This window comes from Numida meleagris, chromosome 27, assembly GCF_002078875.1.
Source record: "Numida meleagris isolate 19003 breed g44 Domestic line chromosome 27, NumMel1.0, whole genome shotgun sequence".
In the NCBI taxonomy this organism is placed as follows: Eukaryota; Metazoa; Chordata; class Aves; order Galliformes; family Numididae; genus Numida; species Numida meleagris.
This window is the reverse complement of record NC_034435.1, coordinates 1,709,281-1,730,054: the sequence shown is the minus strand read 5'-3', so window position 1 is coordinate 1,730,054 and position 20,774 is coordinate 1,709,281. Positions and strand designations below refer to the sequence as shown.

At 52.2% G+C, this 20,774-nt stretch overlaps 1 protein-coding gene across 1 annotated transcript in view; it reads left to right on the top strand.

Annotated features, from left to right (window-relative positions):
* Positions 1-20,774, top strand: part of ADAMTS10 (ADAM metallopeptidase with thrombospondin type 1 motif 10) — a 59,078-nt gene that overhangs the window by 32,451 nt on the left and 5,853 nt on the right. Inside the window, exons 5-18 of the mRNA XM_021378391.1 lie at positions 1,007-1,224; positions 2,444-2,527; positions 2,990-3,135; positions 5,780-5,823; positions 7,151-7,256; positions 7,392-7,538; positions 9,211-9,352; positions 11,985-12,092; positions 13,727-13,872; positions 14,132-14,195; positions 14,885-14,987; positions 18,335-18,468; positions 18,777-18,900; positions 19,274-19,354. Of these exons, the coding sequence (XP_021234066.1) occupies positions 1,007-1,224; positions 2,444-2,527; positions 2,990-3,135; positions 5,780-5,823; positions 7,151-7,256; positions 7,392-7,538; positions 9,211-9,352; positions 11,985-12,092; positions 13,727-13,872; positions 14,132-14,195; positions 14,885-14,987; positions 18,335-18,468; positions 18,777-18,900; positions 19,274-19,354 (1,647 nt within the window). The remainder of the gene's footprint in view (positions 1-1,006; positions 1,225-2,443; positions 2,528-2,989; positions 3,136-5,779; positions 5,824-7,150; positions 7,257-7,391; positions 7,539-9,210; positions 9,353-11,984; positions 12,093-13,726; positions 13,873-14,131; positions 14,196-14,884; positions 14,988-18,334; positions 18,469-18,776; positions 18,901-19,273; positions 19,355-20,774) is intronic.

The following is a 20,774-nucleotide window of genomic DNA, read 5'->3' as shown; positions in this document are numbered from 1 at the left end:
GGAGCAGGCTGGGAAAGTCCACGCTGCCCTCTATGGCAAATAAACAAATCCACCCTCTTGCATTTAAGAAAGTTTTATTTATGTATTTACTTTTACTCATGCTAAGCATTTCTGGTGGCCTGGTCTTTGGAAGACTCTTGCACTCTCTTCTTCACAGCAGGGCCTTCAGATTTGTAAATAGAGCGTGGAATTGAGAAAAGAATTCTCTCTTATTGTTCTGACAAAAATCCTCCCAGATTTGGCCAATTTAGAAGGTATTGAGAAATCATAATTCACAAATGCTGAGCCTCTTCCCCACATGCCTGTGCCCTTCTTGTCCTTGCCAGAAGTCAGTCTGTGTCCCAGAGCCTGGGTGAAGTCCCTGGCCCCTGTGGCACCCAGGCTCTCTGGGTATCGTGTGATCCAGCATCAGAACAGAGAAGGTTGCAGCCAGCTGTCCCACTGCACAGTCGTGCTGTAAGCCCCACAGACAGCTCTCCTGTCCTACAGCAGGACTCAAGCCATGGGGCAGAGCTGACAGCCCTGCTGGGGACATCTCTGCACTCAGGTCAGTAGGGCTTGAAGCCTGGAGCTCAGTCCTACGTATCTGCTGCTGCTTTGGAGGCTGCAGCCATGTCTGTGGAGGAAAAGCCAAGTCCTAAATTCAGGTCCTGGCAGGAAAAGGAAAGAGGAAATGATCTGCAGTGGCTTTACTGTCAGATTTTGTCTGTGTAGTTTCTAAATCCACACGGCTCTTCCCCATGACAGAGCCGAGGGCAGGGTCCTGCCATAGAGCAGCAGTGGAGGTGCTGCCTGCAGCGGGGTGGGCACAGGCAGGAGGGCAGCGGGATGCCAGCAGGGCCAGTAGGAATGCTCAGCACAAGAACGGGGCTGGGTGTATGTTGGATCCATGTGTGGTGCTTTCAGAGCCCTGCAATGACTCTCCTTCTCAGCGCCGAAACAGAGCTAATTGCTTCCACCCCTCACCGCTGTGATTTTACAACAGCCAAATTTCTTTCCTCTTCAGATGAGAAACCCTGGAAGGGGAGGCACTGGTGGCTGCGGACACTGAAGCCATCCCCACTGAAGCCATCGGGCAACCACAGCCAGCGAGGCCAGCTGCCCCTGAAGAGATCCGTCAGCACAGAGCGCTACGTGGAGACCCTGGTCGTAGCCGACAAAATGATGGTGGGGTACCACGGCCGGCGAGACATAGAGCAGTACATCCTGGCCATCATGAATATTGTAAGTGTTATAACCACATCATGGAGCTTGGGGAGCCCAGAGGCTCGTGTACCCAGCAGCAGAGAGAAGGCTGAGTAAAGCCTGTTCCGAATCCTGCATGTCTGGGTTTGGCAAAGGGTGCGATGTGCTTTTCCTGTGAGATGAAAAGTGGTACAGAGGGAGCACAATGGGGAAGTGAGATCTGTTCCGGGATTGCAGTGCTCCTTCCCAGGCAACAATCCTGACATGCTGCCACTCCCCCAGAGCAGTGATACTCCGAAGCCTGCAGGGACTCTGGTACATTGGGAGGCACTTCAGGAGAGCTAAACTCTGGCCTCTGTGGCCACACTAGGCCAGATCTAGACTGGGAGAACAAAGCCCTTTCTTTGAACAGCATCTCTCATCTCAAATTAGCAATGCAAATGGAGCCAGCCAAGCTGAGAGACACATGGGAAAGCATAAGGACAGTCAGCTCTCACGCCTGGGGGCTGATTAGTGTGAGGGGTAGGGAGAAGTACCCCCTGATCCTCCATACAGCTCTGCCTGTGTCTCTGGGATACCGCAGAGGAGCTTCCTCTGCAGCACCATGTTGAGGTCATTGCTGGCAGCGGGATGCCAGGCTAGATGCATTAACAGCTTCGACTGGTCATGCTGAGTCCTCCTGTGAGGTGAGATGAGTTTGGAGGTTATCCATCAAACCTATGAAAGCCCCTCTTGTGATGATTCTTTGTCCTGTCCTCTGCAGGATCTCTTTTCATGCCTTGCTCTGTTTGCATTTCTAAAGCAGATGCCAGATTTGAAAACAATACAGTTTCAAACTGTTTCATCTGCTGTAAAACACCCACCATGTGGCAGCAGATTTCTGGGAGATGCTGTCTAATTCCCTGCTGATGGGCAGTCAGCAGAGCTCCATCCCTAAGGCTGCACAATGCCACAGCCATGGAGCTTCCTCACCGTAACGAGCAAAGTGCAAGTGCTGCAGGATTCCATCTTCACCATTTGAATCTCTCCAGAAGGAGACATCAAGATCTGAATGTGTTATAGGAGGTTTTGCAATCCAAATAAAAATGTGAAGTCTCATTCCCATTTCTGTTTCCTTTAGGATTGTGTTTAGACCCCTCAGCATTGCTGTTTTCCCATATGGGTGCCCAGCATGTGCCTGCCTTCCAGCTGCCTGCCCTGTCACCCTGATACCGAGCTCATTTTTAAGACTCGTCTTTTCTTGTTTCTTGGAGGTCAGGTTGCCAAACTTTTCCAGGACTCGAGTCTGGGCAATATTGTCAATATCCTGGTGACCCGGCTGATTCTCCTCACTGAGGATCAGGTAAGATGGGCTTTGCTGAGCTGTTTGCATTGTGCTGCTGCACTACCTCTGGGTGACTATGTGTTCCCTCTGGACATTACCCTGGGAAATCCTCCTGCTTCATGTAGTCTTCTGGGTGCACCATATGCTCCCAAAGGCAGCTGGGAACTGGTTTCAAGCTATGGGAAAATGGGACTCTGAGGATAAGGTGGCTTTTGAGAGACTTAAGTAGCTTTAGTACCCCTGAAGGGGACATGGTTTAGTGGGCATGGTGGGGATGAGTTGGTGGTTGGACTTGATGATCTTGGACATCTTTTCCAACCTTAATTATTCTATGATTCTGTGAAGTCTTGCTCCCCCTTGGTGTCTGTGAAGGAGGAAGGATATCTGGACTGATTTCAGTGTTCTGCTGGCATAGAAATCATCAGTGCGTTCACATCAGAGCTTCTCTGGGAACATGCTGTTATATTGCTTCCATTCCAGCCCACACTGGAGATCAACCACCATGCTGGGAAATCCCTGGACAGCTTCTGCAAGTGGCAGAAATCCATTGTGAACAGGAACGGCAACGGGAACGCTATCCCCGAGAACGGCATAGCTAACCATGACACCGCAGTGCTGATCACCAGGTAAGGCTGATCCCAACCTTGACAGTGCTGTCTTCCACCTCCATCCATGTGACTCATCCAAGACATCCCTCCATGCACTCCCCTGCAAGCTGGCCTGGCGGTGGCTGACCCTTCAGCCTCGCTGCCTGCCAATTCTGTCACAGCAATGCAGATTACTGCAATTCAGATAACCATCATCCATCTTGCTATGTTTTCCCTCCATGTCTCAGTGCTCACAAGGAGCTTAGTCTGCAGCCATGGGTATTTGTGCACCGGCAAGTCCATTAAGTTGGATGTACTGCATTGCATGGTGCATGTAGGAATGTACCCCAGCATCCTTGGAGATCAGCAGCCTACTGAGACAGAGAGCCCAACCTGCTTCCTCTGTGAAGGATGGAGAAGAGGATACAAGTGTGACTTGAGCATCATGACAACGGCAGAGGGTCTCCAGCCAATATAGGATCTGACTTCCCTCGTGTTGGGTGCCTACGTGTAGGTCTGAGCTCTCTCCTCTGTAGCTGATAGATCTCCCTTGAAGTGACTTCATCTAATCTTAGAAGAACAGTCCTAACCTGGAGGTGCCTGTCTGTCCCCACTCCTGTACAAATGGCCTGGGTCAGTAGGCATCCATTGCTTTGATCACCCTGATTGAGCTGTAGGTGTCTGTGCTCATTGCAGAGGAGTTGGACCAGATGGCCTTTAAAGGTCCTTTCCAACTCTATGATTCTATGAGGTTAAGCTGGATTCTGAATTAGACCCCTCCTGAGCTGGATGAAAGCATCTCAGCCTTCACACACAGCACAGATAATCTCCATTGGAATAGCTGGATGCCTGATCCTGGAACAGCAGAGGGTATGGAAGAAAGCACAGAGAATACTGATGGGAAAACTGGAAGAATGGAGGCCATGGAGGGGACAGCTGTGAGGATGGAGGGTGCCAAGAAGCAGCTCTCAGCACCCGGACACCGGCTGCACCCTGGGCACCAGAGAGCCACTGACCACATAACACTGCTTGGCCAGTGTGGCAGGGACCCTATAAGATTTAGTTCCACTTTTTTTTTCCCCTGGTAAGTGGTGGATCCATGTGCATCTCGTGAGCCCATCCAGCACTCAGGGGGAGCAAGCAGAACACCCCCTCGGCCCCAACCTCATCCTCCCGGGGCTGTAGTGTCTGCTTTTCCTCCGCACGTGTGGGACATGGACTCAGACTCCAAATTCTTCAGCCTCGCACCAGATGTTCGAGCTAACCCGGCTCGTCGCTCATAAATTCCTGATAACATCTTGCTGAGCTGCAGGCTTTTTGCTCTCGTGGAGACGTGTCGAATCGGAGCCTCCGAAGGCTTTCACGGATCCGTTCGAAATAAAGCAACAAATGCTTTTCACTTGTTCAGCTTCCTGCCGGGGGTGAGAGGTTTGGACACTTCTAGAGAGCACCGGGGGCCAAAGGGACGGGAGCCATCACCACGGACATGCTGCGCTTAACCCCTTGTGTGCTATCAGTTTGCTTTCTCCCTGCTTTCTTTCCTGAGTGGTGTCCAAAGATCAGCTGCCCATTCTGGAGTCCCAAAAGCCACATCACAGTCAATGCCCTCAGCGTCATGCACCCAAATCACACTTGGGTTGAAATCCACCTCATGGCCAAGGAGCAGCACCCACCACCCAGCTGTTCCCCATGCAGATTTGAACGTAGCATTGCCAGAGTTTTGCAAAGACCCAAACATTTGAGTCTGCCCTCTATGTGAGGGGCAGAACATGGAGAAGGAATGTAAACAGAGGCAGGGAGGGCATGCAGCTCGTCTCTACAGTTAAACAACCATATTCACCCTCTGGCCTAAGCTTCCTCTTCTGGAGGTGCTGCCAGTGCCCCATTGCAAGGATGCTGTCTTTCAGCTGGGAGGAAATTGTACTTTGCTGTCCTCATTTAGCTTTTCCTTCTTTGCAGCTAATGATGTGCAAACAGTCAGTTCCTTGATGCAATGGCTGGAAGCTGAGGCCAGGAACAGAGGAAAGAGTCATTTTGAATCAACCCATATTGAATTTGTTTGGAAAATTCTCAGTAAAGAACTAAGCTGAAAAAGAAAAAATCATTAAAAACTCACATTACCATTACAACGAAACTGAAGTGAATTTTGAAATGAAATGTGATTTCAAACTGAAGTGTGTGTTGTTTAAAAGAAATAAATCAAAGCTGCATGTTTGATTGATGCAGTTTAATGCGACAGACCTGAGTGTGCAGACACAGAGTCCTCAACAGTCAGGGCAGTTCCATGGGCCTGATCCTCCCCGAAGGGAAGTGCCTGGCTCACGGCAGCATGCTGGATGCTCATGAGCAGCACTGGACCATCCAGCCAAAATTTCAGGGCTGCTGGCTCACTGTGTTTTGTCAAAACCCCACCTCTGACCCCATCCAGTGCTGCTCAGTCATTAAGTGACCAATACGCCAGAGCTATCTTTAAAAGAACGCAGTGTGTCTCAGCCTGGGAGTATTGCAAAATATGGATCTGAGGCATCTCTTACCTGTTGCAGTCTGTACTTTCTATGCCAGAAGTATTGCATGAGCTGTTTTGTTGGTGAATCACTGGCAAAATTGAGAAGTGTTTGCGAAAGATTTTGGAGTCGCCAACATGGTGCATGTTCTTAATGCCGCCTTCTCCTTCTCTTTGCAGATACGACATTTGCATCTACAAGAATAAGCCCTGTGGCACACTGGGTAAGTAGAATTTTGCTTGTAGACTCTCCAAACCAGCACGTACATCTTTGGGAGCATGGTACAGGAGGGCTGCCCCATCTGCGTTTCCTTACGAGCAAGCAAAGGGGAAGCGCTCGCCCAATGCTCCTGTGAGCACCAGCAGCAGAGCCAGGAACAGGCCCATGGTTTCCAGCCTGCCAGACCGTGTAGCCTCCTTACTTCTGTAAACACTAAAAGCAGCAACCCAGAGGACGGATGGGCTCTGGAACGCTTCTCTGTTATATCCCTGGGTCAGGTCCAGCCTGATGATTAAGAACCGCTTGCATCTAGGGCTGGTCCATAGCCTAGTGGAGTATTCCTGGCTTAGCAGAGAGAAATAAGACTTTTTTGTGATGACTGTAAAGGGAGTTCTTTATTTAAACTGCTAGACGCAGACAGACCCTGCCGCTCTCTCTGGCTGTAGCTCCTAATTTGTCTTGCCCTGGTCTAGACTAAGCAGTCAGGGAGGGATTATTGCTGTGAATCACTGCAGTTAAAAAGGAAAATTTGGTGGATCTCTGACCCGATGTGGCTGCGTTTGAGGTGCCTGGGAGGGAGGTGGTGGCTGGAGGGCTTGTGGTGGCTTGGCCCATTGCTAGAATGGAGATTGTCCCTTCCTCAGCCCTTAGCAGTAGGGCACAGCCTGTGGCACTGGGAAAGTGGGTGGCAGAGAACCTGGGAGAGTCAGGGGAATCTGCTGCCCAAATCCCAGAGAGATTTCTCCTTTCTCCAGTCCTTCGAATAGAGTCAGGGTGGATTTCCTATTATGGTGGGTGTCAGCCAGGACCAAACGCAGGTGGTCAGGCTGGATCTCAGGCTACTTTGTTGTCCAGACTGCCCTGATAGGGTTTGGATGACTAAATGCTGGTGTGGCTCATCCCAGCCTCCTGGTAAAATGACTCTGTTCCCTCATCAGAAGTGCTGTTGCTGAGACAAGGACCACTGCTTTTCTGCACATATTCTGGGGTCTGGATATTAAATTGAGTGAGTTTTGACTGATCTTTAGCATTTCTTAGTATGTTCTTGTCAAAATTAGTTGACAGTGCTGAGTGACCATGTACCCCAACCCATAAAATCCATGTCTCCATACCAACAGCCAGTGAAACCAGTAGGAAGAAACTTGCTATTATGAGCAGGCTGTGTTTGGTGTTAGTGAGCGTGAAGTGCATCATTAGGTCCCCCAGTGCAACCCATGCCCAGCTCAGCTGCTTGGTGCTGGCCCTGCGTCCTCCAGTGCAACCCACACCCCATCCCTTACAACTTGGGATATTCTGTGATTCTACGTGACCGCTCTGTCTGCCTTCCCTAGGCCTGGCCCCAGTGGGTGGCATGTGTGAGCGAGAACGAAGCTGCAGCATCAATGAGGACATTGGCCTGGCCACAGCCTTCACCATTGCCCATGAGATTGGCCACACGTGAGTACCATGCTGAGGAGCCCCCGTGGGTGGCCAGTGGGGAGAAAGGTTCCTGTTGGTCTGTTCTGCCAGCAGGAGCTGCAAAATCCTTCTTATGGTTGATCACCTCTCTAATACTTTGATGATGCTTTCTAGGTTTGGCATGAATCATGATGGGGTTGGCAACAGCTGTGGCTCCCGTGGGCAAGAAACGGCCAAGCTGATGGCTGCTCACATCACCATGAAAACCAACCCCTTCGTATGGTCTACATGCAGCAGGGATTATATCACCAGCTTCCTGGAGTAAGGAATCCATGTTATTTTGCCCTCCTTTCTACCTCACAACCAGTGCACACCTCCAGCCTCTCACAGTCCCTTTTGAGGAGTGGGTAAAGCCAAAGAGAAGCCCCCAAAGCACGCAGCCCATGCACCTACTGTCTTGTCTCCCAGCACCTCATCCCACCCCAAGAGCCATGTGCTTTCCTTCCTTCCTTTAGACATTCCTGCTAAAGGTGCTAACTCTATTTACCCTGCATCTGTAAGACCTTTATTTAGCTTCCCCACTTCCAGAAACTTCACACATAAATCTGTAACTTCTGGAGGCATTTGGACACTGCTGAAGTTCAGCCAGGAATCAAAGGGAAGGTGGGGAAGGAGAATCTGGAGACAGAACTGGGGCTGCACCCGTATGCAGCTTCTGCAGACACCGAGGAGGAGAGTTTGGAGATGAAAGAACAACTTAAGGTGTTTTTTGTCCAAGGCACCTTTAGGATCCAGGAGAAGGGATTTAAGCTCCTAATTCCCCAGGTTTTTATATTGCTACCTTGCCTAGGGCTTTTGTGGAGGGTGCAGGCAGCCCCAGGATTTTTCTCAAAAACCAAGTGGTCAGGATCCATTTTGCTGTAGTTTGTGGGAGGATACAGGCGCTGCCTAATGGAAGGACTGGGCAGTACTTAAATTACAAACAAGAGAAGCCAGTGTGTAAGATCCTTGTGGCAGGAGCAAGCTCAGGGCAGTCTGAATACCCAGCTTTTAGGGACACAGACCAAAGCTGCGATGCCGCCATTGTAACATGAAGGCAGACATCCTGAGGGGCTGCCCTCCATCCCACAAAGCTTGGCCATAGCAGCATGGCTTATCACCAAATTCCACATCCCGCAGCTCATGTTTGGCCACAGCAAAATCTGCCCTCCTCGCCCTTGACCCCTGGATGCACAGCAAGGCATGGAGAACATCAGGAAAGCGTCGTGGCCGTTGTCCTTGTGTGACCCTGAGGTCTCAGCACGGACAGCAGTAAATCTGTGGTAGCCCCCATGAGACATCGCAGCCCGGAGAGCCCCGTCTGTGCCAGAGCTGTGGTGTGCATGAGACCCCAGGACATGGGGCCAGGGGAGTGGTGACAGGGGCTGTGATTTAAGGAGAGCACCGAGCGGTGAGGAAGAGGGAGGGAAAGGCATATTTCTTGCAGAATTTGGATGTTCCTCCAAAGTTCTGGCATGCAGAAGGATGGGCTTGGAGAGCAGGGGCTCTCTGTGCTCAGCACCATCAGCCACGGCTCTGCAGCTGCATAGTGGGAGGGCAGAGGCTCCATCAACCCCCTGCTTCTGTGAGCAATACAGGGTCCTTGCATCCACCCATGTCCTACTAAATGGGATCTGCTGTACCTGGACCAGGTAGGACAGCCAGGGTCTGGCAGCAGCTTGCAAAACATTGAGGTTAAAACTTTGAGAGCTGAATGTGCCAGAAGTGCTTCCTGAAATCCAGGCCTGGGTATGTAGACAGCAAGACTTCAGAGCACTTTCTCAGCACTGATTGTGCTCAGAGGTTTCCATACTGGAGGGCAGTAAAATTACCCCCCAAAGCAGCCAAGCATGCATGAGCGGAGCCCCAGGCAGAGCCAGGTGTGCTGCTGCTCCTCCCCTACAATGCTTTCCCAAAAGCTTTTCCAAACTGTGACTCTCCTCTCTTTTTCCAGCTCTGGGATGGGATTATGCCTGAACAACGCTCCTCCCAAGCAAGACTTTATCTACCCCACAGTGGCTCCAGGACAGGCCTACGATGCAGATGAGCAGTGCCGTTTCCAGTACGGAGTTAAATCTCGCCAGTGTAAATACGGGGTAGAGAGCCTTCCTGCTTTACTATCGGTTCCCAGGGGGTGGAGGATTGGGGCTGCAAAGATCCGTGGGGTCATTCCTCTGCTGCCAACATTGCTTTCCTGGCCTGCTTGTAATGAAGGGCACTTGCACGTTCCCTGTGAGCTTTTCACCTTGCTTCCCTGGGAGAAGACAGAGGAGGTTGTTTTGGATCCACAGAGGTTGGCTGCAGCCCAATTTCCATCAGATTATCCCGTGGGATCTCTTGCCTCTGCACCATGCCTTGGCTGCTGTTGCATCCCAAGCTGCAGTCCCCACCTCCAGACTCCTTTGTCACTGGGGATTTAGTACACAGCCATGTTTTTTGTGATCCTTACTAGAAGTCATTGTGCTGCACACACCGACTTAGGAGGAGAAACTTCTCATTTCCAAGGGAGATGGGGCAGTGTGCTGTAGATGTGTCAGAGAGCTGCCCGTCTAAACCCCCACTGCACTGCCATCCCCTGGGATCTGAATACAGGAAACCATTGAAAGGAAAGGTTGTGTCAGGAGATTCCTGGGTCTCAGCATGATGTTTTGGTGTATTTAACATACAGATCATTGCTAACCATCTGAGCATAGTGGCAAGTGGAAGGTGTGTGCATTTAATGGCTGATTGAACACATTGCCCTCAAGAAAGCAGAGGATCCACCAGTGAGCTACATGGGCATCTGTGTTGTCTGGTGGACACGTGTGTGTGTCCACCCTGGTCCAAACCCTGGAAAGCTGGAGAAGGATAAAACACTGCAGATCAGATTTAGTTTCTCTTGCAACCATGTACGTCCCTCATTGCCCATCCCCATGGGCAAAAAAGCGCACTGTTTGCCATTGAAGGGATCCAGTATGAACCAGTTTATCACTCTCAGTGTTCAACTGTGTATTATGGCTCAATGCTAAACCTCCTCCCAGTGGTCTCATTAGCTCATCTTGGTGAACAAACACCTGAGTTTGGTTCTCCCAGTGTCCCCTGGAAACGGGGTGGATGCAGCAGTAGGAAGAGTCCAAGTAGCACTACTGACTGCAGTCAGAGCCCCTCCTCATCTCAGTCAGAGGCAGTGGAATGGAAATTTTCCACGTTTACGTGCCTGTTTCCCAGCTCATTTTTTAACTTGGTCAGGATCTTCCTGTATATACACAAGGATCATGAAAGCACAAGACGTCCTTGCGATGACCCCTCCAGCCCGGCCCATCATGTGTGTTTGGGAGAAGCCCAAAGGGCATAGGGGATCAAGTGAGTGCACATAAATCTGGGTAAATGTGTACATCCACCCATCCCATGTCCCATATAAACAAACTGCAGGGCAATGGTCAAGCATGTCAGCATCCCTTTATTTTCTGGCCTTCTCCCTCTCCATGCTAACGCAGAGCAGATTATTAATAGGTTTGATGATGACAGGGTGAACAGATGTAACTGGTGGAGCTGGGAAGTCCATTCTGTTGGTGATGCAGTAGGACTACAGGAGTGCCTACTTCCCAATAATTGTAATAGCTCTGGGAATGCAACGTGATCTTAGGGACATGGTTAGTGGGGATGGTGGTGATGGGTTGATAGTTAGACTTGATGATCTTAGAGGTCTTTTCCAATCTTAATGATTCTATGATCCAATGAAGGGGTCGATGCCTTTTTAAGTTGGGAGAGAGACTGTCTTATCTTTTGTCAAAGCTGAGCTTTGGTGATAAGAATTAGGAACCAAAACTCCATTGCATCTCAGAGCTGAGGTCTACTGACCCCTCACTGGGTCACCCAGTGCCACCCTGTGCTTGCAACCCCAGGAACCCTGAGTTCAAGTTTTCACCCCTCTTGGTGCCAGCCCTGAGGATTCCCAGTTGCCCAGCTGGCAGCCATATGGTCACTGTGGCAGTGCTGGAGCTCTCTGTGAAGTGGTGAGTTTTCCAAAGTCTTCCTTCAGTAAGAGTAGGAACAGGAGAGTGATGTGGCAGGGAACTCAGCTCTGCATTTTAGCTGTTAGGGGCAGAGCAGGTCTGGGCTTTCTGATATAGCAGCTGTGATGGATTTGCAGGGTGTCTGCCATGGACCTAAAGTTCGGGTGGGTTTTAAACAGATGAGTGGAGCAGCCAAGGGAATCTTTTTGTCTGCTGCTTTCTGTCTGCAATGAGGTATGGAGTCCCCAGCCCTTTCCAATCCATGGACCTAGCTGCACCCAGGACCTCATAGAGAAGCAAGCAGAAATGCCCACTTCTGAGCTGCTTAGGGGCTCGTTCAGCATCTGGCATTGTTTTGATTGCTCTAAAAGCAGCTCTGAACTCTCCAGAGGAGTATTCCCTTCAGGACTGTTAGGCTGGCAGGAGGTGGCAGATGTGATGTGAGGCTTTTGGGCTTTGCTCGCGTTCCCAAGCAGCCCCAGGTTCCCCCTGAAGCAGACCTGGACCCACCTGGCAGGGGGATGCTCATGATGGGTGCTGCAGGACAGGTGCTTGTGTTTGGCCTCTGCAATGAAGACCCAGTAAAGGAAACATCCCCAGCCCTGGGGAGGGGACTTGCTGCGCTGCCCCAGCCTTGCAGCCCCAGCATGGGGTGAATCCTGACCTCGGCTCCGTGTCTTTGTCTCTTTCTTCTTCCATCCCCCTCTCTCCCCCCACATCTTTCTCTTTCCAGGAAGTCTGCAGTGAGTTATGGTGTCTGAGCAAAAGCAACCGCTGCATAACCAACAGCATCCCTGCTGCAGAGGGGACCATCTGCCAAACCAACACCATTGAGAAGGGGGTAAGGAAGCCCAGGGCACGTGGTGTGTTGGCAGTGGGTGGGTGAATCCCTCATCCAGCGATAACTGTGGTTACTGGGGAGCGCAAAGCTGATTCAAGAGCACCCACCATTCCCTACACCAAGGGAACCCAGCTGTGCCAAGGACCGCCAGGATCCCTGAGCACACTCAAATATCAGATTATTTTTCATGCTCAGCTAAGAAGGGAAGACGGGATTTTTCATGGCCATGTATTTTGGAAGTGAGTTTTGACTTGAGAGTTGTTCATCTCTTTTCTTTCCCTGCACCTCTGACCCTCATTTGCACCAGCATGAAGTGAGTGTGAAATGATTAAAGCAAAGTGTTAATGACTCCCAGTGCCTTTGCAGCCTGCGTGTAATAACTGGGACAATGGAGAATCAGGATTGGGACATCCACCGTAAAACGGACACATTTTTCTGCTAGAGGAAAAATAATTCCCAAGAAATTGAAAAACACTTTCAGATCCTTAAGAAGCTGGAGAAGCTCGTGTGCAGGAAAGCAGATGGCTTTGAGAAATGCATTATTCTTTAGAGTTCCCTTAGCTCTACTGCAAATTAGATCGAAAGGGATTAGGCAGCTCCTGGGGCTGAACATCCCTGCTGCTCAAAATTCATCATATACGTGGGCAAACTTTTTCTCCTAGTGATTTTATACTACCTTTTGCCACTTTCAAATATTTCTTTCCCCCCTCCCCCACTTACTACTGATTATTTTCTAACCAGAGGTCCTTGAAAGTCCTGAGATAAGTGATGACTAGTCACAGGACTCATGGAACCTATTCTGAGGATACAGACTCAATCTGAACCCTTGGTTGCCATCCTGTCCTTCAGTTTGTCATTTTGCATTAATTCATGTTTCAGAAGAGATTTGATTTTCTGGGGTGGTACAAGCTGATCACTGACATTCTCAGGGCTCCCAGGGTCCACAGCCTGCAGGGTGCTTCCTGCAGAACCAGCAGTCCCTGTGTACCTCCATCCAGGGACACTAGGAGAGCCGTGCATGCTGAGCATCCCCTCTGCGTGCGGTTGCACTTTTGCTAACGCGCTGCTGTGCAAGCAGCCGGCCATCCTGGGAGGTTTATTATTCCCTGCAGACTGGGCTGCCTGCAGAGAGCCTGGCTTGAAAGGAGCCGGGAAAGGCTGTGCCAGTAGCTCCAGGGTGGGTTATCAGCCCCTGGAAGGAGCACACAGCAGTTTCTTCCTTCCTGGGATTATCTCAGCCCCTGAGACGCGGTGTCTGGCATTGTGCCCAGAGAACAGCAGCGGGTCTGGCAGTGTCCTGCTCCTTGCATCACTGTTGACTCCAGGGGGTGCAGGATCCTTTCCAGGTCCAAGGGAAATGTTTCATAGGCAAGTTCGCATGAGCATCCCTGCTATCCCCGAGTACACAGCGCATACAGATGATGATGCTGTGACTCAGACTAGATGGTGCCCAGGGAGATGTGAGTGCTCTTTGTGATGGCAAACTTGGCTCCAGGGCCAGTACAGCCCAGAGTTCAAATTTCATGGGATCAAGTCTGATCCCACCCCTCCTGTGTCCAATGGTGGCCAGAGAGCTGTCTGGGAGGAGGAGAGCGTGTTGTTCTCAGGGTCTTTGAAGCTCTGTCTCTCCCCAGTGGTGCTACAAGAGGGAATGTGTGCCCTTTGGCACCCGGCCGGAGGGCGTGGATGGTGCCTGGGGGTCCTGGTCGTCCTGGGGTGAGTGCAGCAGGACATGTGGTGGCGGTGTGTCCTCCTCCGTCCGGCACTGCGACAGCCCACGGTAAGTGTGCATGCATGAGGGTGTGTTCTGGATGCTTGGGTCAGTGGGGGAAGGTAGCAGCTGCTCAGACAATCCCGCTGCATGCTTGCAGCAAGGCCTGCAAATTCCTTCAGGCAGAACATGTCCTTGTAGTGGAAGCCATGGTGTTCCCATGGGCACAGGACAGCCATGTCCAACCAATGCTGGCCTGGGGCTGTCTGTCACCAATGCTGGCTTGATGTCCTGAACTGCTTTTTTCCTCTTATTCCCTGTTTGCTAGGCCCACGATTGGAGGGAAGTACTGCCTGGGGGAACGGAAACGCTATCGGTCCTGTAACACTGATGTGAGTACCATCATGCTCTCATGGAGGAATGCCAAGGGGTCAGCAGGGCTTTGGCATGGGCTGGGAGCACTGTGCTGCAGTAAGAAGGCAGCACTAAGCCCTCTGCATGGATTTGGGGTGTTAGGCACTGCCATGGGACTACTGGGCTATGGGGCTGGGGAAGGTAAGGCATGCTGTGCTGGCGGCAGTGGGGAAGAACCAAGCAGGAAGGAGCACATCTGCACTGCCTGGTTCAGAGGGAAGATTGGTGGTACATGCCCAGGAGGCTTTGGCATCAAAAAGGGGCCCGAAAAGATAACAAGGAAAAGATCAGAGGCTTCCAGCACCGACACGATAGCAGTTGCTTTGCATTCTGTGTTTGCAAGCCCAGCAGGCTCCCAAAACCCCATTACAACACCTGGCTTCCCAGGGGCGGGCGTTAGACCTCAGAGGAAACAACTGTGGTGCAGGATAGCACAGTTTAGCTTTGGACCTGGGAAATTACAGCTTTAATATCCGTGGGCTTGTAGTTAGGAAATAAGATGCTTTCCTGATGCCTCGTGCCATCCTATAGCGTTGGCCAGGGCTCAGAGCTGGTGTCCATCTCAAAGTGCTGGTGCTATCGCTGCTGGACCTGCAGCCACCCCTGCCCTAGCAGCAAGGCAGTAGTGCTCTCACCTATGCACTCATCTCTATTTCTGTGGCTGCAGGACTGCCCGCCAGGGTCCCAGGACTTCCGAGAGTTGCAGTGTGCTGAGTTTGATAATGTCCCCTTCCGAGGGAAGTACTACACCTGGAAGACATACCGGGGAGGTGAGTGAGTGCTGCTTGGAGCATCCCTTGGCTGCAGCAGGGCTGGAGCAGAGCCACACAGTGCTTTGGGTCTCCGACCTCTTCTGGGACAGGTCCTGTGGTCCAAGTCCTCTGGTGGTCAGTAGGTCACCATCTCTTTGAATCCAGGTCCTGCAAGCTGTATGCTGAGGGTTGCCAGGCTGCTCACCAGGCTGTTCTGCCATGCCCCCATCCTGCATCACTCAGCTCTGTGCAATTACTCTTTAACTTCTTTGCTCTGGCAGAACTGATTCCAGCAGCACGGGAGCTGTTAAGCTGCTTTCCTTGTGACTGATTCTTAATTACTGAGTGAAGAAACACAAAGACAAGAAAAAGGAGTTGCTAAAGCAATGCAAAGTAGTGCTCTGTTTTGTCCAGAACCCTCACCCTGGTACATGATGAGGGAGACAAAGAGGAGAGAGAGCTCTACCTGCACCACCAGGTAAAGCTTTAGCTCTTATCCGAGCAGAAGGGATCCAAACCAAGGGATCCTGCAGCATTCCTCCCCTTCCGAGGTCAGTCCTCGTGTGTCCTGCAGTGTCTAGCAAGGAGAGGGGGAGGGAGGAGGCAGAAATCTCTTAATAATGAGAAAGAACAGTGCGTCTCCTTCATGTAGTTAATGAACTTGACTGGGGAAATCCTTCACAGCTGTGTAAATAAGCACACCTCCCAGCGGGGCTCCTGCAGCCGGAGCAGATGTGCTGAGGCTGCAGGGGATGGATCAATAAAAATGTAATAAAATTGCAAAGCAGTCAGTCACACAAAGACCCCAATGGATGCCAAGGTGGAAGATAGCCCTGCGGCTGGAGCTGCCCTTGCTCGGACCTCTCTCTTCCCCAGTGGTCTGAGCCCAGGGGATGGTTTCCCAGTTGCACATCAGCCTTTGTGTTTTAATCCGGCCCCGACTGATTTCTGCATTGGCTTTCAAATTAGCCCCTTCCTCTCACTGCTTCCTCTCCCATAAAATAAGGTGATGAAACCTGTCCTCTTCCCAGGAGGCTGTGAGCACTGGCACAGCAATGTCTTGAAGGGATCTGGGAGTTCCTTGAGTCAAATCTCCAGGCTGGCTTTGAGTGATGGTCACAAGGAACTACATTATTTGGCACTTACTATTTGGTGTCAGAGGGCATCGCTTCCCATGCAGTAGTGCAGGGAGGGAAATGCAGGCATTACAAGTAAGGGACTGGAAGTGGTGTGTCCCTTGCACCTGGGATCCAGCACCGAGCAGCTGCTGCTGGTGTCAGCAGCATGGGCTGCCCACGCTGGGCCCTTGGATGAGCTGGGACCACGGTGGCATTGAGGGGTCATCCCTGTCCCCCACCCCAACAAATTTTTTGCCTAAGTGTGAATGAAATGGCAGCACAGACATTTGTCTGCCCTTTTGCTGCTCTGCAGGATGTTTTGGGCATACGTCCCTATACCAGGAGACATTCCCCACTCTGGCTGAGCCTCTTTCCCCAGCTGAACTCAGCCACTGCGCCCTGCAGCCACCCCACTGCCGAAACACACAGTGGTGCAAGGGTGCCATTCACCCATCAGCCTCACAGTGATGTCCCTCCCCAGATGGGAAATATCCCAGGCACACAGGGCACTGGTCCCACGGGCATCTTGGGACAGGACAAAGCCACCCGCTGAAGCTTGGTGCCAGCCACAGAGTCACTGCAGGCTGAGGTTGAGTTCTCTGTGGGGCCACGCGGTGCTTTCCTGGTGGTGATTTATAACGGTGCTGCAGCCCAGACCCCAGGAACGAAAGGCAGCCCCAGCGAGAAGTGCTGAGCTCAGCCTTTCAGAGCTCAGCAGTCAGCAGATACCTCATGGAATGCGGCTTTAATTGTTTGTTTATTTTGTTTTATTCGCTTAGTTATTCATTTTGCTCTTGGCGGATGCAAGAGCCAAGGGAGAGAGGAATGGCTCACAGGGCTGGGAGAGGGCTGGCGAGGAGCAGGGGCTTGCAGAAAACAGGAGATTGCTCATCATAAACCGTAATTCGCTTTAATTCCTCTATGGGACAGGGCAGGCAGGATGAACAAAATATCCTTGGAGGCACAGCACAGCAGGTAAAGGTCGGTACCCACAGCAGATCCCACTCTTACTGACCTTGGACTGATCATTCCACTGAGTGCTGAGTTCTGTGAGTTCTTGGGGTCATGTCTGCACTGTCCCGCACGGTGGCTCTGGCGCTGCAGGGTGCAGCAGAGGTTAGCTCTCCATAGGGAGGGCCAATGGAGCACCCTCTCCAGGGGATTGCCCAAGCATCCTGCTCTACAGCATGCCTCTGTGCAGATGAATTCCCCTCTCCTGTCTCCTCCTGCTCTTCCCTCCCCCCAGTTTACTCTTCCTTCCCCCCCCAGCTGCGTTCTGTGCTCCCAGGCGCAGCTGGGCCACCCCTCCCCTCCATCTGCCCCTTTGATGTGTAATAACGACTTGCAGATTGGGGAGATTTCGGTTGCTGCAATGCAGGGGCTTCCCAGCTCTGGCAGGTGGCTCGTGACCGCCACCAGTGCCTGCAGGAGCAAACTGCCAGGACCTAAAGATGCTTCTCTCTGCTGGGGTCCTCTTTGGCCAGTTCAGTTAAAATCTGATGACAGCACAGGGGAAATTTCTCTGCTCAGATCTCTCCTCTCAGTCTCCTTCTTCCATAACCAGTCCTGTTTCAAAGCACCATAAGCCAATATCCAGATACCCAGCCTTCTTGTTCCTTAGCTGGTGCTTTGGCAGAGGCTGTTGTGCTCAGCTACAACTTGACCATTCTTCCCCTTCCTCCTCACCTTGCTGTAGTCTTCTTTGCTGGGAAGGGCTCAGTTCCCACCAGTTCTGAACAGAAACAAAAGCTTCCTCTGGCCATTTGGTTTGGAACTAGGGATGGACATAGGCTGTTCAGTTCCAGCCACAGGGGTGATCCTGGACAAACTGCTTAAGAGCTGCTGCCTCAACTTCCCTGTCTGTAAAATGGGCACAAAGTTCTCACCAGCCTTTGCAATGTGCCAGGTAACCCAGGAGTGTCTGACACCACATAAGAGCAGGTCAGTTTGTTTCCTTCCCTGTCACGTACTGCCCGTGTTTCCCAGGATGGGCAGGACAATAAGTGTCTCACCATCTTTCAGTGTCCAGTTCAGGGGGTCTTGCCTTGCTACTGGTCCGTACAGTATCTGAGTATTGCCATGGGTCCCTCTGCATGGCAGGGACATCATCCTGAGCACATGGAGCTGCACAGCTGGGAGACAAGCAGGATGAGGCCATGCGGAGGCCAAGGGCAAAGTCTGCTGCTCTGCATCTTTCCTTTCTTTTTCTCTCCTTTGACATCATTTAAACCTCAGCATCTTTCCTAGGAGGGGTGAAAGCCTGTTCTCTCAACTGCCTGGCCGAGGGCTTCAACTTCTACACGGAGAGAGCTGCAGCCGTAGTGGACGGGACACCGTGCCGGCAGGACTCCAATGACATCTGCGTCAACGGGGAATGCAAGGTGGGACAGGCTCAGGATGTGGACAGGACCAGCATGTTTCCAGGTGGCACCATGGCATGGTGACATGCCCAAGGGACAGCATGCCATCCAGAGAGGCCTGGGCAGGCTCGAGCAGTGCGCCCAGGAGAACCTCATGTGGTTCAACAAAGCCAAGTGCAAGGTCTGCATCTGGATCGCTGCAGCCCCCGCTACCAATCCAAGCTGGTGGATGTTAAAGGATTGAATGATAGATTCATAGAATCATTCAAGTTGGGAGTGGGATTCAAAGCCCACCAGGATGGCTAATATCCTGCTGCTCCTTCCCCCAGCACGTGGGCTGTGACCGTGTCCTGGGCTCTGATGCGAAGGAGGACAAGTGCCGTGTGTGCGGGGGAGATGGCAGCTCCTGTGAGACCATCGAGGGCATCTTCAACCAGTCACTGCCAGAGGGAGGTAGGGAGCGGGCCGCCAAAGTCACCCACCCTGGGGTCCCTCCTCACCACGGCCACGTTGGCATCTCCTGTTCCTGGGGACACATGAGACAGGCAAGGACATCCCAGGGAAACAGTGGGAAGGGCTGAAATTGGGGAGTACATCGCTGCCCTTTGATGAAAGCTGGCACCTAGGTGCCTGGCTCCAAGTTCCTGCCTCCCTTCCCATTCTGCTTAATTGCGATGGGTGGCTATATGAGCACCTCTGCTCTGCCACCATCTCGTTTCGTGTTTTGACCCCCAGGTAACAGATGACATGCACTGCCGATGGGATGGGGCTGGCTGTGGGTTCTCAGGCTGTGCCCCGCTGCTCACCACCCCGCGATGTCTCGCAGGTTACGAGGAGGTGATCCAGATCCCCAAGGGCTCCGTCCACATCGACATTCGGGAGCTGAACCTCTCCATCAACTACCTAGGTGAGGAGGGCCGGGGGATGCTGAAATCCCAACCAGACGCTGCTTGGCCTGCCCTTAGCCCTGTCATTGGCCTGCCATTAGCCCTGTCATTAGCAGAGGTCCTGGCTTGAGGCATGGGCAGAGAAAAGCAGTGGGGTTTGCTAGGAGGGATGCTTGTCCTGGCTCAGCCACAGCTCTCTGCAGCTCTGCCTCCATCCTGCGCTCACTGCACAGCAGCGTAACCCTGAGCAAACCCTGCACCCCGCTGTTCCTGGCGCTGCCTGCGGCTCCTTGGCGTTCCCCCCGCTGCCAGCATGTTGGGCTGAGGATTAAAAATAGATCTGCTCACATTTTCCTTGGGCTTGGTTTTCCAGCCGGGCTCTGGCTCGCTCTTTTTGCAATGGGCTTTTTTCTTTCCCCTCGTCTTCCCTTTCTGTCCCCCGTGTGATGTGCACCGATCAAAGAGGGGTGGGCAGGGTGCTTGGGTTCCCCCCAGCAGCTCTCCAGGAGCTGGGTCAGGGGGAGGTGGCAGTGGGGTCCCCTGGCTGTGCCCCCCCCCCCCCCCAGGCCATGTTTCTGGGTTTGAGGATGCTCCAGGTAAACTGAGGACTCCTCATGTCCATCCAGCCTGGATCTCTGCGCACTGGAGGCACAGCCCAAGCTCGTGTCTCTCTGCTGCTGCCACTGAGGACTGTCCCTGCACCTCAGGTGGGAAGAGAGGGAGCATCCTTTATCCTCATTCCTCCAAAACTTCCTCCCTGCCTCTGAGCATGATGGCAGTGCCAGCGGTGAGGGCAGGGGTCAGGCAGATGTAGACACAGATGTGTCAGAGGCAGAGCATGGGAATGTGGGCGAGAGCCGGTCTCCCTCTAGTGCCTCTCATAAGCAACCGCAGTCAGGCTGCCCGCCTCCGCCAGCAGCCCAGATCTTGTGTGCACAGCTGGATTTGAGCCTGGCTTCTTGGCCACAGCTTGTCCCACTGCCAGGTGTTCTATCAGTGCCCGGGGAAGCCGGTCCAGCTCCCTGCACCATCATTTGATGGTTGGACCAGATGATCTTAGTGGTCTTTTCCAACCTTAAGGATTCTGATTCAATGATCCCAACTATTCCTATTGTGGAAAATGAGGCTGAGGATATTTGTCCTCCCATGTAACAGTGCTGTGATCCTGGGAGATGAGAAGTTGGATGAGGGTGCATGTGGATGTGGGTACATATAGGACAAGAGGTAATGGCCTTAAGTTGCACCAGGAGAGTTTCAGGTCGGATATTAGGAGCAATTTCTTCTCAGAAGGAGTGGGCAGGCACTGGAACAAGCTGCCCAGTAAAGAGGTGGGGGGTCACCATCCCTGGAGATGTTCAAGAACCTTGGAGTTGTGGCACTGAGGGAAATGGGTTAGTGGGCTTGGTGATGGGTTGATTGTTGGACAGGATGATCTTAGTG